The 18,129-nt window shown below is 40.3% G+C and overlaps 1 protein-coding gene across 1 annotated transcript in view; it reads right to left on the bottom strand.

The window, feature by feature from the left end:
• DDR2 (discoidin domain receptor tyrosine kinase 2) overlaps positions 1-18,129 on the bottom strand; it is a 146,889-nt gene that overhangs the window by 67,660 nt on the left and 61,100 nt on the right. The window contains exon 5 of the mRNA XM_044674862.1: positions 16,288-16,396. Coding sequence (XP_044530797.1) covers positions 16,288-16,396 — 109 coding nt within the window. The remainder of the gene's footprint in view (positions 1-16,287; positions 16,397-18,129) is intronic.

Here is an 18,129-nt window from a genome sequence, read left to right as displayed (position 1 = left end):
AAACAGGAAATTAGGGGACCTGAACTCTTCCAGTGACCCAGAAACAAACACAGAACCAGAAAGCCAGGAGAAATCTTAGATATCATCTGGTCTTAGTCCATTGTTTAAGGGATAAGAAAACTACACTTCAGCCATAGAAGGGAAAGAACTTGCCCAGAATTGTACCATAAGCTTACATAGAAAGGGAATTAGAATTCAGACCCCAAACACCCCAGTTCCTCACCAGTCTAGTACTTGGCCCATTAAACTATTCCTTCTCTTCTAAGTACTTAACTAAACAAGCTGTGTTTCTCCATCTACATAAGGGAAGTGCTAAATAATAACCCCTCACATTCTGAGCTCAGTTAAATTATCCATTCATATCCCCCTTTCACTCAAGAGAGCACCAAAGGACAGAGACTCCTTGACTTTGTCCAAAGTTAAAGTGTGTGGGAAGATAGGGATAGAAGCAAACATAAAGGCTCAATAGATTTAGAGAAAGAAAGCATCTCAGAGGCTATTATCTAGCCCACTTTATAGTGAGAAAACTGAGGCTTACAGGCCATCTCCATAACAGAAATCCATTTCCTGAAGACCCAAGGGCTTTGCTCCCCAGAAACCTGTTAAAACCAGGCCATTAAAAAAAGAAAAATAAAACAATAAAAATTATGCTTACTTCTCAAGAACTCATCATCTCATTTAAGCCCATAAAAATTCTCAGTATTTTGAATTCTTTAAACCTCTCTTAGATTTTATTTTACTTTGTATACATCCAAACCATCTAAGAACTCTGGGAGGCACAGTTTGCCACATCCACACTATTTAAACAGATCTGTTGGCCAGGCACTTAGAGAGTTATAAAAGGCTAAGTCAACAAACAGACAATCTCCTCAGATGAATTGACTGTAAAAAATACACGCCATGCCTAGGGCCACACTTTCTGAATCCACCTCAAGAGTGTCAGAATGACTAAGACTCGGGACTGTTGTAAACCCTGGTGCCCAACAAGCATCTCGAGTCTCTAATGGTAATTGCAGTGAACTCTCCCCATCACTGACTGGCTCTGCTATCAGCTCTCCTCATTTTTCTCCCTCTGTCATTGGCTTGATGGAAGCTGTGGTTCTGTGTGGTTTGTGGTTGTTTAATTTTTTCCCCTAATTATATCACTTCATGTTGGCGTGGCAGTTGGTGTTTTCCAAACCACTTTCACTTCTATCTCTCCTTTAGCCCTTGCAATAACACCCGAGGTAGATAACATATTTTGAATCCTGCTTTTCCACTTACACTACAGCCCCCAGAGTTCAGACCCTCATTACCTCCTCCCCAGACTTTGGAAATAATCTCCTAACTGGTATTGCCTCCAATCTTTCAAGCAATTAACATACATCCATCCATTAAATGCCTACTATGTGCCAGGTGTAAAAGTGAAATTTGGGAAATGCCATCTAAAAGTATATATATTTTCTATGGACATGGGAAATGTATCAAACTACATTTCCCGTGGTCCAACGGGTTTCCGGTTCCGGTTCTTTGGGTGTGGGGAGGCCTACGTCTCCACGCAGAGAGGAGTTTAAATCTCCTGGGTTAGGTGGGAGTGGTCTCTTGGCCAGCAGACTCGGGAGTAGACAGGAGACAATAATGGCGAGGGCGGCGGTTTTGAATTCTTACAAGCACGTGGTCTAATAACTTTATCTATCAGCATGGCTTTAATTAAAATACTAATTTATATTATTATACCAGCCTTTATCATTTTTCATATTTATACAGGCACTATGCAAGGGCATGGGAATACAAATAAAAAAAAAAGCAATTGCCACTTGGAAGAAGCTTATAATCTAATGGGGGAGAGAGAGAGAGAGAGAGAGAGAGAGAGAGAGAGAGAGAGAGAGAGAGAGAGAGAGAGAGAAACAGAGAGTAGGGAAGGGAGGAGGAGGGAGGGAAAAAGAGGAAAAGAGAAAATTGGATAGATAGCTATATAGGCAATCAATACACACACATATATGTGCATATATGTATATAAAAATAACTACAAGGTATTTTAATACAACACATTTTAGGAGGGAGGAAGGGCATTTGGTGGGGAGGGGGAATCAGAAAGGCTTCAAACTTTTCAATCATTTATTCAAGGACCATCTCAAGTGTTACATCTTCTATGAAGTCCTCCTTGATTACTCTTCCCCTCATCCCTACTTCCCTCTGCTGAAGTTCCATTTTCCTCTGGGAATTTCTCATGCTGCTTGGGCAGGACCTTCTCCCATCATCGAATACCACCTCCCTCCCAATTGGATTATATTTCCTTGAGAAGAGAATCTTTATATCACCAGCATGTATGTAGCATGGCAGCTGTATAGAGTAGGCACTTAATAAGTAATTATTAAATTTGAATATTTTACAGGGGAGGAAATGGAGGGTCAGAGAAGTTTTCAGTCAACAAAAGTCATTTAAGGAGCATTTATTAAGTGACTATTATGTGCCAGACATTGTCCTGAGTTCTGGGAATATAAAAAAAAAGTAAAAGACCATCTCTACTCTCAAGGAGCTTATAGTCTAATGGAGGACATATAAGTGACTTCCACAACATCATGGAGTTACCTAATGACAGAGGCAGGATTATATATCCAGAGCCCCTGGCTCCCAGCACCTTATTCTTTTCTTGAAGTAGGTAGATGGCTCAGAATATAAAGCACTTTCCCTGGAGGCGGGGAGACCTAAATTCAAATTTATCCTCAGACACTTGCTAGCTGTCTGATCCTGAGCAAGTGACTTAATCTCTGCCTCAGTTTCCTCATCTATAAAATGGAGGGCAATAATAGCACCTACCTCCCAGGTTTGTTGTGAGGATCAAATCAGAGAACAATTATAAAGCCTCAGCACAATTCCTGGCACATAGTATGCTCTATATAAATGTTACCTGTTGAGCCATACTGCTAATATAGTACCCACATTTTTTTATACACTAACTGAAGTCAAATGACTTGCCTAGGCTCACACAGCTAGTAAGTGTCTGGGGCCAGATTTGAGCTCAGGTCTCTCTGACTTGAGGCAAAGAGTTTTATCCTTACTAGCTGCCTTGGTACCACAACTTTTGAAAAGAGCCAAATGTTAGAAATAGACCATATTCTTACTAAAGCATTGGTTATATTTATAACATGACAGAAGACCCTTCTCCATATACAGGACTCTTCTATTGGTGTCCAAATGCCTACAGCATAAAATACAAACTTTTTAGCCTGGTATTTAAAGCCCTTTTACACCCAGGCTCTAACCTATGTTTCCAGCCTCATTTCACATTATTCCAGTTCATGTACTCTCTGTTCCAGTCAGCGAACCCCTCACTGTTCCTTGACCTTGACATTTCATTTCTCACAGGCTGCCCCCATGCCTGGAGTGCATTCATTCCCTTCTCATCTTGGCCCTTTCTAATCCTTATTTCCTTTTTCAGATCAGCTCAGGTACCAGTTCTTCTGAGCAGCTTTCCCTGGCTCCTCCATCTGAAAGCCTTCACTCTTCAGAATTCCCTCGAGGATTTCATTGGGACTGACATGGGCATTGTACAGAGACGGCCTGGACACTGTACCCCTTAACTCAGGCAAACTGTAAACAGGGAAATTCCCTTGCTCCTTTCTGTCCTTGTGACTCTAACCCAAGAACATCTGATAGCATCTATAAGATCCTGAGATTACCTGGATTGTCCTTTAGGTTGAGATGGACAAAGAGATACACCTCCAGGCTACACCTTGATACCATCAGACTGTATCTCAGGCATCCATCTGTTCCCCAAACTATGAGGGTCTCCAGGCAGACCCTACACCCCACTGAATGCCTAAGCACTTACCACTCTAAAATCATGCCTACACTGTGACATAACCTCACATACTCACTGTTGTAAAGGGTATAAAAACCCCTGAACTGAAGCATTCTGGGAGCAACTCCCAGGGTTGTTCCACTCACACCATAATGGGTGGGGGGGAGGGAGACAGCTTTTCCAACCATCCTGTCCCAAGGAACAGCTCCCCATCTAGCTGTTCCACCATGCTATTCCACCTTGCTATCTCACCTTGCTATCTCACCTTGGCCATTCTCAACATTACTTTCCAAATTATTAAATTTCTCTTTTTACTTTTAAGCTAAGTTTGGAGTCTTGCATTCTTGCAAAAGGTATCCTTCCTGAACTCAGGGGTTCACCATTGTAACCTACTACGTGAGAGGGTTCTGTACCCCATAACAGGACCATTTTCTTCTTATTATTTTCTTTGGAGTTGTATTTATGTACATATATTTTACTTGTATCCCCTCGTCATTAAATGATAAATTTATTAAGGACCAGAGACTCTTGCTTTTCATCGTTACTTTTCCAATCCCCAGCACGTTATCTCACATATGGTAGATGTTTAATAAATGTTTACTGAGGAAAAGAATGAATGTTTTTTCATTCTGGTGATATTTTTAATAGATTTTTTTTCAGCTACCCAAGTCTATCTTCCCCCTCTTCCATCCCAACTCACTCCCCAACTAAAAAAACTTTTAAAAGACAAAAACCTCAAAATATATAGTCAAGCAAAACAAATCCCAGTGGTCCATGCTTGCCCACCTTATAATTTCTCACCCCATTTCTGACTTTATTCCAAAGAGAGGATAGAGATCTGGAAGAGACCATTTTGGAGAGAAGTTTAGGTCTAGGACTTCTGCAACATATGTAACTGTGAGAGAAGCTTAAATAGGATTCTCAAAAGAGCATGTCAAATAGAGTCTCCTTTCCTGGGAATGAAGAAACCCCCTGCCATTTATAAGTCATGCTGTTATAAAACTATATCTTCATGGAAGAACTCAAAATTAACTCAGATTCTTCCAAATCTGTCTAGGCAAGTCTAAAATTCAAGCTAAGATTCCTGGGAAGATCATCTGGCTTTCCTTGGTTTTGTTCTAAAGGCAAAGACGTTTTATAACTTTTTTTTTGAAATGGTCTCACCACCCACCCTGCTCATCAGAGAGTCTTCTCCTGGACTTAAGCTTTTTCTGGCTATTGTTCCTTCTTGATCAATCAATCAATCAACAGATATTTATTAAGCATCTACTTTGTGCCAAGCATTGTATTCCATGCTATTGATTTTTTAAAAAAAGGACAAAAGATGGTCTCTACCCTCAAGTAGCATAGAATCTAATGATATTGCACAAAAGGAGGCAGCTTCATATAGTGGTAAGAACCCTGGATTTGGGGATCAGAAGATACAGGTTTGTTTTGCTTCCTCCACTTACTTAGCTTGTGTGACCTTGAGAGAGTCACCTCACCTCAATCTTAGTTTCACTAAATTTTTTTTAAAGGAGGGAAAGAAGGAGAATGTGGACTAGACCATCTCTAAAGTCCCTTAGAGCTCTGATTGTCTACAATTCTGTAATTCTATATCTAGCCCACACAAAGGTTCAAGAAGTAAACAACTCTTCAGTGTCTCCAGGGCAAGAGACTTTTATGGGAAGGCAGTATCCCAGATCCCACTCTGTGGCAGAAGTCAGTAAACAATCATACATATGGGAGCAGCATCTGGTATTCCCCACCAAAAGAGAAACTCTACTAGGGAGGTCTCTTCATGCCTCGTTATCTCCCAACAAAAGAAAGACCATGCTCCAGGCCAACTAAAACCACACTGATTGCCTCAGCACCAGGGAGCAAAAGGACTACTCATTGTCAGGAAACTGAAACCAAGCACCACTCTCTTTAACACTGGCCTAGGAGGCCAAGACTGAAAGAGGGTAAAGGTAGTGTCCCAGCCAAAGCAATACCCATTCATTCAATTCAACAAACACTTATTCAAAACCTATTGTTGGAAAGTCACTGTGCTAAGTTCTGGGGATACAAAGACAAAACTGAATTGGTTCCTGTCCTCAAGAAGCTTACATTCTAGAGGAGAAAACAAGAACACATGGAAAATATACAAAAATTATAGATAGATAGATAGATAGATAGATAGATAGTCATGGAAGAACTCAAAATTGACTCAGATTTTTCCAGATATCTCTAGGCAAGTCTAAAATTCAAGATAGATAGATATAAAATCAATGACTTCTGCCCTGAACAGTGGAGAAAATCATAGAAGGGACAAGGGACAGAGAAAACAAAATGTTACTCTCCAAAGAAGCATTTTCAGTTTACCAGACCTTCTGATACATACTTGAAAGACTCAGGCTCTGGTGGGGAAGCATTCCTCTTATATTACCTGGACTTAGGACTACTGACACATTCACAACCTCTCCATTCCCCTCCTTTCTTCCAACCCTATGCCTGAAAACAGTAATCAAAGTGACACTATTATTCCAGAAAAGGGCATGCCCATCAGTTGCCCAAAGACTGATTTCCATTTACTGTGCCTGCTGGCCTCCCAAAACAACACTTCCCCATACCTACTGTCTCTCCCTATTAGAATATAAATTCCTTGAGGGAAAAAGATGCTTTTGCTTGTGTTTGCATCTCTAGTGTTAAACACAGGGTCTGGAACACAGTAAATATCCAATACATTTGAAACAGTTTGCTATTGTCTAGCAAAATCTAACCACACTCTTGGAAGACTAAAAAAAAGTTACATTTCCTAGAGAGAGATACTTTGATGAAGGCATCTCTGGGAAGTGTGACTCCTGGCAGCAGAGAAGAGAGCCAGCTAGGAATTCAAGCGAGAATCAGTCCTGGGAGTTGGCAGCAAGGCTATAAAGAGGAACAGGTTGAGAGAGCTAAGCCCAGGGACCTATTTGACAAAGACGCTGTGCCCAATAGCATCTGAAGGATACCCCAAAAATCTAAGTTCAATCTGAGACTTAGAGAAATTAAGTGGAGAAAAAGCTGGCTTTAGAGCTAGGAGAAGTAGATTTGAATTCTCTCTCTGACACTGATTATCTGTGTGACCTTGGACAATTCACTTCCTCTAGCTTCTTAGTTTTTGCATCAGTAGAATAGTTGTCCTATCCACCTCCAAGGCTAGTTTTAAGAATCACAGTTTATAAATCCTGGTGTTTTATACAAATAAGGGCTATTAACTTTGTTGTTGTGACTTCTTGTTAAGAAATTCAGTTGTTAAGTTATTTAATTTGCAAAAATCAGGGTGAGTGGGGGAAGGAGGCTTCTGATGTGGTATGACTCAACCAATAAACATTTGTTGTTGTTCAAAAAAATATTTGGCAACTGATCACATATGTAGGGTGGGGAAGAATGAGGAGCTTAAGATGGTTCTAGGTGACCTGGGATGGTTATACACTATCATTACTAACCTATATTCACAAGTGGGCTTTGGGGAAAGATTGGGGGAATGGACCCCTAAGGTCTGGGAGTAGTGGACAATGAGCTCTACAAAGTAGTTTTGGAAAATATCCTGATGCCAGATTACTAAACCAAATTTTCAGAAGTATCAAGTTATTTCTGATTCATCAGGCAGCTAAGTGGTAGAGTAGATAGACTGCCAGGCCTGGAGTCAGGAAGACATATCTTCCAAAATTCAAATCTGGCCTCAAACAATTACTAACTGTGTGACCCTGGACAAGTCACTTAACCCTGTTTGCCTCAGTTTCTTCATCTGTAAAAAACGAACTGAAGAAAATCGCAAACCACCCTTTTTTTAAAAACCCTTACCTTCCATCTTGGAATCAATACTATGTATTGGTTCTAAGGCAGAAGAGCAGTAAGAGCTAGGCAATGAGGGTTAAGTGACTTGCCCAGAGTCACACAACTAGCAAGTGTCTGAGGCCAGATTTGAACCTAGGATCTCCTATCTCAAGGCCTGACTCTCAATCCACTGAGTCACCCAACTGCCCTCCACTCTAGTATCTTTGCCAAGAAAATTCCAAATAGGGAAGAGAAAAAGGAAGAGAGAGGAAGAGGGAGAGGGCGAAGAGTAGTATGTAAAGGGAACCCCTTCCTCCCAGGGTCATGAACTTTCTGCTTGTCAGAGCCAATCCATTAGCATGGCTGGAATCCTCCAAACAGAGGTCACAAATTAAGAGCCCATTGTACATGATCTGGAACTAAGGGTTACAGGTCAATCATAGAGATTTTGATTGGTTCCTGAGATGTGATAGACCAGCTTACAGGGAAAGGAAGTGATGTGGGAAAAGAAGACTTCAAAAAATGAGACTATAGAGGAGATTGGGTTCTTCTCTGGAGGTCTTTGGCTAGGGGTCTTTCTGTGATTCCGCATTGGTGGCTTGGGCAGAAGACACTTTCATGGGCCTGTAAGATTAGGGTGGTAGGCTAGGAAATATTTTTTTTTAATTTCCTTCCCTTCTTATTTCTTTCTTAGACTATATTTGTATTAAAATTAAGTTGTTAAAAACTACTATCATCCTTGTGACTTAAGGGTTAATTATTTTATAAATGGTGACCACAATAATCTTTTTTAAACTAATATTATATTTCCAAACCAATTTCTAAATTTTTCATTTAGAATATTACATTTGGCATAATGTTAATTTTCAATATTACAGTAGTCATGATTAAAAATGACTAACAACAAAAATACTAATTTCTCCTCTCCTTCCCCAATACCTATCCTCTCCTCAGTCAAGTGATTTTGCATTTGTTTATCTGTATCCATGTTTATCCCCCTATAGAATGTAGGCTTTTTTGAGGACAAGACCCATTTTCATTTTTGTCTCCATCTCCCCAGCACCTAATGTAGTGTGATTCACATAGTAAAAACTTAATAAATGCTTGTCGAATAAATATATTGAAAATGATGAAATATAGGATGAAAGTGTGAGATACTACTGACTCAATAGGCAATGTGTCCCTGACCTCAAAGGAGTCCAAACCTGGTGGTGTCAGGCAACTAGGACACTACTATGGAATATGAATGCCAACTCAACATGAAAGGGACAAGGGACTAAGTCCCAGGGAATCCTTTTCTCACTTTGAATATTGCCCCAAAGTCCAACAGTCCAAGCTTTGACAATGACAGGAATAGGAAAGACTAATAACAATATTACAAATATAGGCCCTGCTTTAAGATTTACAAAAATCCTAAGTCTTCGGAATCTATAAAAACCTACAGGATTCACAAAAAAGCATACTTTGTTTCAGCCATTTCTCACAACAACCCATTCAGGTAGGTAGCACAATTATTATTAACTCCATTTTACAAAAGAATAATCTGGGGAGAGACTCTGTCCCCCAACTTTCTACAAGTTCTTCCAGCTATGACCACAAGTTCCTCCCAAGGGTTGGGAAATATAGAACTGCTAATCACTCTACCTCAGAGATCCATGACTTTCCACAATCAGCTGGCCTAACTTTGTCCTTAACTCTCTGGGCTGGGGAAAGTTCAGGAGAATGACATAGTATAGCTCAAGATGATGACAAAGTCTAACATACAAGCACCCAACTCTACCAGTAACCCAGTATAGGGTTTCCCCTCTTATTTTTCTGGGAAAATTGTAACCATCTGTCATAGGTTTTGTAATCTCATCTCCACACCTCAAAATCTCTCCACATCTTCCCTCATTATCCATTCTGTCCCTCTGGTTTAAGAATATAAAGGGAACACCCCTTACCAAGATCAGTCTTTCCAGTATCTTTAGAGCGCTACAATTGATTATTCCATCTCATTCCTATTATCTTCTACTCTCTCTTTGTCTCTACCTCTGTTTGTCTCTCTCTGTCTGACTGTCTCTCCCTATCTCCCTCCCTCGTTTTATTTTTTTTCCTCCCTCCTCTATCCCTCATTTTCAATTGCTCCAGCCCTATTGGCTCCTTCCCCTCTGTCTACAAACACATTCAGACACTCCAAACTGAAAACAAACAAAAGCTCTTCCCTTTACTGTATTATTCCCTCCAGTTTTTGTTCCCTGCTAATATTCTCAGCAGGAGTTTATATTCATTGCCTTCCAGGACTCACCACCCACTCATTCCTTAGGTCCTTGCAGTCTGGCTTCCTTTTCCATCTCTCTACTGAACCTTCTTTCTCCAAGGTTCTCCCTCCCCTATAAATTGCCCTCATTCAATGGCTTCTTCTTTCGAGAGAAACCCAAATCCAGGCCTATTTCTGCCACAGATGAGCTTTGTGACCTTGAGCAAATGGCCTCTTTAATTCTCTAAATCTTAGTTTCCTTATCTGTAAAAGTCAGGGGTTGAATCCAACTTTGGTCATTAATCTCAACATTGGTCAAGTGTCTCCTGTGTACAAAGCTGTATCTCTGCTGGTCCTTCCAACCTGCCAATTAGACTTTTCTTTAAGTCTGGTTGATTTCAGTCCTCCTCCTACTTGCCTTTTCAGCTGCATTTGATCCCGGCATCTGCCTCTGCTTTTGTTAGCCTCTTCCATCCTCTGACTTCTGTGATAAGGCTCCCTCCTTGCTCTCTGACCTTACTACATTGATTCTTCCTTCTCATACTTCTTTGCTGCTTCTTCTCAATGTGTAGAAATTTCTTTTCTTTTCTTTTTTTAAACCCTTACCTTCCCTTCCCCCTCTTTCCATGCTCTTCCTTAGTGATTTCATTCACTATAGTAGAGCATCTTGATTTGGAGTCTGAAGACAGAGCTTTAAATCCTGACTCCTGTGTGGCTTTGGGTTAGTTAAACAACATTTTGAGGTCCCAGTTTCCTAAATCTAAAATAAAGGTGTTGGATGAGATGACTCTGAAGTCTCTTCCAACTCTAAATAGATAATCCTTTAATCTCTACTTGAATATCTTTCCTGAGCCTTAAATTCAAATTGCCAAAAATTTTCTTTGCCTTCCCTACAGACTTTTCTGCCAAAACCTTCCCCCTTCCAGATTTCCTGGCACCACCAATTTCCCAGTCACCTAGACTCAAAATCTCTGATTTGTCTTTGAGTCCTGCCTTTTCATCATTCTCCGTATCCCATCATTTTCTAAGTCTGGTTTGATTCTTCCTTGGCCATATCCCCTTTCCTCCATCCCCTACAGACACTTCTAGCTGGGGGGGGGAAGCCATAGAGTAATTTTCAGATAGTTTTGGTGGGCAACAATATTAGTGTTTGGCATTTAGATCACCTCTGGTGACCCTCATGGAATGCCACCATTTTTTCTACTCTCCCAAGACTGTGAATTGTAAAACCAACTTAATGGACTCTATGGACTTACTGCTACCACATTAATTCATCTCTATCATCTGAATCACTTGTAATAGTCTTCTAATTACACTTTGTGTTTTTGGTCTTTACAGTCAACTCTAGTTGGCTGCTAAAGCAGTCTTACTAATGCTTAGTTCTAACCATGCTGCTCCTCTGTTCAAAACAGCTTCAGTAACTCACCATTGTCTCTAGAATATAGTACATATACCTTAGTTTATCCTAGGATCACAGATTTAGAGCCGGAAGTGACATATATCATGAATGACAAATTCCCCAATTTACAAATGTGGAAACTGAGGCTAAGTTACATGCATAGTAGCCAAGTCAGAATTAAAACACTCAGATCCCCTGACTTCCAATCTAATATTCTTTCCAATGCTTCATGATAAAACCTGCCCCTTGTCTGTCCCTAACCTTATTTGTCATATTATTTCACAAGCATCTCCTGAATACATTCTACATTCTACTTTCTAGGCTCACTAGGACTTTCTAGACTCACTAGGACTTTAGGACACCCTGTCCAATTTTACTTTCAAGGACTGACTGAGATGCGATATTCTCTATGAAGCTTTGCCTTCTCCTTGATGTGTCCTTGGAAAGGGACTAAAATATGCCAAGATTAGAATAAGCTGCTCTTGTCTAATGGCGTATGAGGTACAAATTGAGATGTAAGAAAGCATAAACCCAAGTCTAGGCCAGATCAGGTAGGTTCTCCATAAGAGGTAGTACATGAGCTTTGAAAGAAGCTAAGAATTAAGAATCAAGAAATTAATTCTATGAGAAGGAAGTGAGGAGAAAGGGCACGAGGTGAGAAGTCATGTACAATGAACCAACAACCCAGACTATAGAGGAATTAAATTTCTTGAATGGAGGAGGTGACTGATGTGATCAAGATCCATTCTTTAGGAAAACTAAAATCACACAGCACAGGTATCCCAATCTAATATCTTTCCTTCCCTCTAACAGAATAGATTTTGTACAGTCTCTGGGGGAACCAAGTCAGTCAAAATAATGTGGTTGAATGGCAAAGGCTAGTCAGGACATTACAAATGTTATCAGCCAACCAACCAACAAACCAGTACAATGGGGCAAGAAGATCCAGGTTCAAATCCCACCTAATAAGTATGAAATCCCACCTAAATGAGCATCAGTGCTTCCTCACTGTGTGAGCCTGGCAAGTCACTTACCCTCTGTGGGCCCCAGGTTCTTCATCTTTAAAATAAGAATGCTAGACTCACCTTCCTCAAACATCCCTTCCAGCAACTTTAACTATAATCTTATGATCCCAGCAGTTGAATTATACTTGGTGGGTCCAAACCCAAGGTCCTAGTAAGCAAGCCCAGTGAGGTCCAACAAGGGATATTCAGTCAGCATTTGCTGAATGAAAGATTAAGCGACTGAGCAATGGATTAGTCGTGCTTTGGGGCCCTGCGACAGGAAAATCTGACACTGAGCATGTGTGAGAACCAGCCAGTGCAAAATTATTTGCTTTAGAATTGGGCTGGTCTGGTTGGAGAGATGGTGGAGGGAGGAGGGTTAATCCTTCAAAAGGACTTGAACAGTCCAAGTTCCTGACCAGCCTACCATAAATCAAGGCCTTTATTTCTTTTCCCCTGGCAAAAAAGGGGCCAAAGAAAGCATCAGACACTGGGGAAAAAGGAAAAAATGGGGTTGGGGGTAGACTGTTTTCTTTGCTGTCTTCAAACATAGGGCAGACTGGATTCTGCTCCAGTTCCATGGGCTAGCACCCTGTCATGAGCTGCCAGCTGTCTTGGTTTGGTCACATAAATGTCCTCGTGGCAGCCCAGTTCCCACAAGTCCCTATGAATTTGCTCCGAGGCCAGACAGCTTGATCTCCTGGCCCCAGTGACAACCCCTGCTCCAGGGCTCAGGGCAGGGACAGCTGTGGGTGGAGTCCCACAAGTGAATCCCCAGATGGAAGCAGATGGCTAGGTGCGTTGTGATGGGAGTAGCAGAGGCCATGAGGAGCAGGACCAGAGCATTTCTGTGAGCCAGGAGAAAGGAAGAGGCCAAAACATCCCGCAGAGAAAAGACGACAGGGATCTGGGGAGGGGCCGTGACGAGCTGGAGCATCCTGGGGGAAGGTGATGGGGATGGAAACAGGCCAGGTCAAGTGAGGATCACACAAGGGAAATGGGAATGTTTAGGCTAGAGGAGAGAAGCCTTAGGGAGGCAGGAAAGGTTGACTTTTATTTTTTAAGGGAGTAGGGTTTTTTTTTTTTTTAAGAATTTTTCTGACTTACTCCATAGGACAGAAATAGGAGTGATGTGGTCTAATTTCTATGCAAGTAGATTTTAATTAATGTAAGAAAAAAAGGGGGAAATATCCTTCAAAGCAGAGCTATCTGAATATAGAAGGAGCTTCCTCATTAAGCAATGAGTTCCCTGTTACTAGAGATATTCAAGCAAAAATTAAAGGATCACCTGTGATCATCCAGAAAACTTCTGGGTTTCTTAACCTTCCCTAAGATCCACAAAGTTCTATTTTAGATAAATATTCCCTTTCTAATATGGCTACCCTGCCTTTTTCTGGGGACTTTCAACATGCACACTTATAGAACCTGTGCCTTGCCAATTATTTCCCAGCACATCACTGCCCCTGGTCCCCCCAGCTGCTAGAGCCTTCATCTCTCAGACTTTCCCCCTCTACTCTGTAGAGATATTGTGTGTGTGTGTAAATATCTCTATACATACACACATACATACATGCACAATACATATATGTTAGTATATGTATAATATAGTTATATAATTATATAATGTGTATGTTATATAATTATATGAATATAATACACATATAATATATAATTCTGTTATATAACATAATATCCATATATTAACTTAAATAAAACACATAATGTGCATATATTATTTATATGATGTATATAATATGGTGTTGTATATTATATAATGCATATTATATGGTATATATAATGTGTGTGGTGTATATAATATAGCATTGTATATTATATAATGTATATAATATTCTTCTAATATATGTATATGATGTATATTGTATATTATATATTGTATATCATACACATAATAATATAGTATATGTATAGTTTTTATATATTATATAATGTATATAATTCATATAATACATAATAATGTATAGTATAATATATGCATATGTATGTATGCATGTGTGTATATGAATATAGATAGATAGATATTTGTACATTGTCAACAGTAATCATAATAATAATAAATAGTATTCATAGAGTGCTTTAAGGTTGGCAAAGCACTTTACATATTTTATTTTATTGTTCTATTCAATTATTTTCAGTCTTCTCTGACTCTTCATGACCCCATTTGGGGTTTTCTTGAAGTGGTTTGCTATTTCCTTCTCCGAATCATTTGACAGATGAAGAAACTGAGGCAAACAAGGTTAAGGGACTTGCCCAGAGTCACACAGCTAATAAGTATATGAGGCCAGATTTAAACTCAGGAACATAAGTCTTCCTGACTTTAGACCTGGCACTCTGTGTATTCTGCCACCTACGTGCCCCATTTTATTTAATAGATTTTCACAATAACCCCTGAGGGAGGTGCTACTATGATTCCCATTTTATAGATAAATAACGCAGGGTAAGAGAAGATTATACAGTCAGGAAGTGTCTGAGGCAGGATTTGAACTTTGGTCTTCCTGGTCCCAGTTCTAGCACTGTGGCAACCAGTTTCCATTAGAATGTATGCTCCATGAAGACAGGAACTATGTTTTCCCTTCTTTGAATACTTATTGCTTAGCAAGTAGCCTGGCAAGTGGTAAGGATTTAATAAAATGTTTGATAACTGTGACATTCCACCACTATCCCTCCCCCCCAAAAAAACACATTTGCCTACATTATCCAGTTGTCTTGGGGTCAAGGGGAAAGGGCCAAAGCACCCCTCACCAGAGCTGATGCACCTAGGTATGCCAAGTCCAAGGGCAATCTTTTTGGCAGAACCATTACTCCCCAGGTCTTCCCAGATGCCTCTCTGGTGGTATCCTCTTGCTTTTATTCCTGACCCCCATGCTCCAAAACCCCAGGGTCTCACTTTTTTAGCCTTTTCACTTTTCCTTAAGTGAGTTAAAGCACAGCATTAGGTCTATTACTATTAATGCATTAGTGTCCTGTCTGATTATTTTCTGGAAACCTTCTAAACCAGACCAGGGGAGTATAAACAAATTATAGAGTCTAGTGGATTCTTGATTTGGGCATGGGAAAACATGAATTCAAATCCTCCTTCAAATTCTAGCTGTGTGACCCTGTCAAGTGACTGAATTTCTGTCTGCCTCAGTTTCCCTTGATGTAAAATGGGGGAAATAATAGTATCTATACTCACAGTAAAGATCAAGTGAGTTAATGTGTGTAAGACACTTTGCAAACCTTAAAACACTATCTAAATGCTAGTAATTAAATAGATGATGTGACTAGTTGACCCCTAATTCTCAGATTTGCCTCTATGTATCTAAGAAGGGAAAAAATGATATGTTGATACTAAATAGGCATTTACCTATTTTTGCCTTGTTTGGAGTCTAGATATGCCCACCCCTTGAGCTTCTTATTTTGACGGATTATTTGATAGATTTGGTATTCTACAGTGGTAAGAAGGGAAAGGAAGAAATAATTTTCTAATATTCTCACAAATGCCATCAGAGAAAAAGCAAAACAGACAACATGCTCTAAAAGCCCGATGACATACCCCTGTGCTTCCTCCTAGAATGTCTGAATAAATGTTTGTCTAGTTGAATATTTGCTTTTGAGCCCAGATGTGCCCTGTGGAAGATGGGCACTCAGTGGCAGAGCCTCATCACCATCCCCAAAGCCCAGAAAGCCAAAGGTGCTATACAACATCATTGGACAGGGATGGGCTTTTAAATAGTCTGAGAACCTCTGAATGGTCAACCCCAGGACATCCCCTGAGGCAGCGGGCAAGCATCCTTTCTTACTGCTCTTCCCCAAAGTTAAAGATGTGGGGTCTGGCTCTTTGCCCCATCCTTCTCCAACTCCCCCTCTCTTTGTGTCGGAAGTGATCACTCAGTTAAGTAGTCTTATAGGAAGCATTTCAGGTCTTGGCCCTCATCGTGTCTGTCCCCACCACAGAAGCAAAGAGATTAATGGTCCTCTGGACACCTAGGCCAGGGCTGCTTCCAAGGAAAACATTTCTCAGGGATAGCATCTGCCTGTGAAGTTGGGTCGAATCTGGTGGGATGGTGGGTGGCTGGGTTACCTGGATTAACCTGAGCTTTGGTAACACTCAAGATGGGAGGCAGCAGCAGCAGCACCAAGGGCAATTTGGAAAAGGGGGTCATCTCAGCAGGTAGTGTCAGCGCTGGAGTCTGCAGGCCCACCGGAAAGACAACAGAGACAGAGAGACAAAGAGAGAGACAGATGTAAGTAAGACGGTGAAAGTAATAATATTGGGTATTCATATTACATTTTATGGATTGAAAATGACTATACGTATTTTATGCTACTTGCTTTTTCCTAGGATAACCATATATTATTATCCACCTTTGAGAAATGAGAAAACAAGCTCAAAAATTCAAGTAGTTTGACCAAGATTAGACAGCTGGTCATTGCCAGAGGCAAGATTTGAAACCAGGTTTCAATGTTCCATGTTCTTGTTGTTGTGTCAGATTCTTCATGGTCCTATTTGAGGTTTTCTTGGCAGACACCACAGTCATTTTTCATTTCCTTTTCCAACCCATTTTATAGATGAGGAAACTAAGGCAAAATAGGATTAACTGACTTGCCCAGAGCCATATAGTTATTAAGTGTCTGAGGTCAGATTTGAACTCGGGATGATGAGTCTTCTTGACTCTAGGCTAAGCATTCTATCTACTGTGCCGTCTAGCTGTCTGACTCCATGTTCAGGGCTTAACAAAAGTCATAGGCCAATACTATATGAATCATTGCATCTTAGTACAGCTTCATCGTTTTGAGGGCTTAGAATCCAAGAATCCAAGAATTGCAAGTGGCCTTAGTGCACATTTTCAAACTTTCTGAAACCATAGAAGCTTTATACAAAGAACAGCAACAATAATAACGTTTTTTAACATAATTCGTGAAGTTTTGATCAAGTGGAATAGTTTTGCCAATAGTTATACAAATTCTTCAAGCCAATTGGCCTATGTCCTACTCTTAGTTTTTCCCAAGTGTACTGGGGAAAGTTACTCCCCTCTCTAAGGTTCTATTTCCATACCTGTAAAATAAGGAGATTCTTCTAAATTAGGAGTACCAAAGGAATCCATAAATAGATTTCAGGGGTGCCATTAACTTGGATGGGGAAAAATCTTTATTTTCATTATCCTCTAACTGAGATTTATCATTTCTTTCAATTGTGAAGTTAAAAAAAATTATTCTGAGAATGAGTCCAGAAGTTTCATCAGATTGCCGAAGGGGTCCCTGATACAAGATGTTAAGAACCTGCATTTTAGATAAATAATTTCAAAGTTCCTTTCTCATTCAGGCATCCCCCTACTTTATGAGTCTCTTCTCTTTACAAGGCAAGTTGTATGGTGACTATCTTTTTGAGTTAGGAAATACACACATAAATACATTCCTATACATCTATGTATATGTCCATCTAGTTCTTTGTATCTCACCATTGATCCCAAATGCCAGAGCTTGGATAAAGCATATTTCAGAGAGCTTGGTCACTGCCAGAAGCAAGAACAGTCTGTTTTCATGAATGAATCCCCAAGATAAACAAAATATTAAAAGAAGTACACCAGTGTTTGCACACACACACAATCTGCCCAGACATCACCCTTGGCTTTGGTTAAACACTCAGATGTGGATTACGAGATATCCTTTCAGAATGGTCCCAGGTTTCTAGTTACCAGCAATTAACCCTGTGTGTGTTTGTGTGTAAGAGAGAGAGTCAGACAGACAGACAGAGACAGACATAGACAGAGAGACACAGAGAGAGAGAGAGAGACAGAGACAGAGACAGAGACAGACAGAGAGACAGAGACAGAGAGGCAGAGACAGAGACAGACATAGACAGAGAGACACAGAGAGAGTGAAAGACAGAGAGAGAGAGAGAGAGAGAGAGAGAGAGAGAGAG

Source organism: Gracilinanus agilis, chromosome 4 (genome assembly GCF_016433145.1).
Source record: "Gracilinanus agilis isolate LMUSP501 chromosome 4, AgileGrace, whole genome shotgun sequence".
Taxonomy (NCBI): domain Eukaryota; kingdom Metazoa; phylum Chordata; class Mammalia; order Didelphimorphia; family Didelphidae; genus Gracilinanus; species Gracilinanus agilis.
This window is presented reverse-complemented; position numbering and strand designations above follow the sequence as displayed.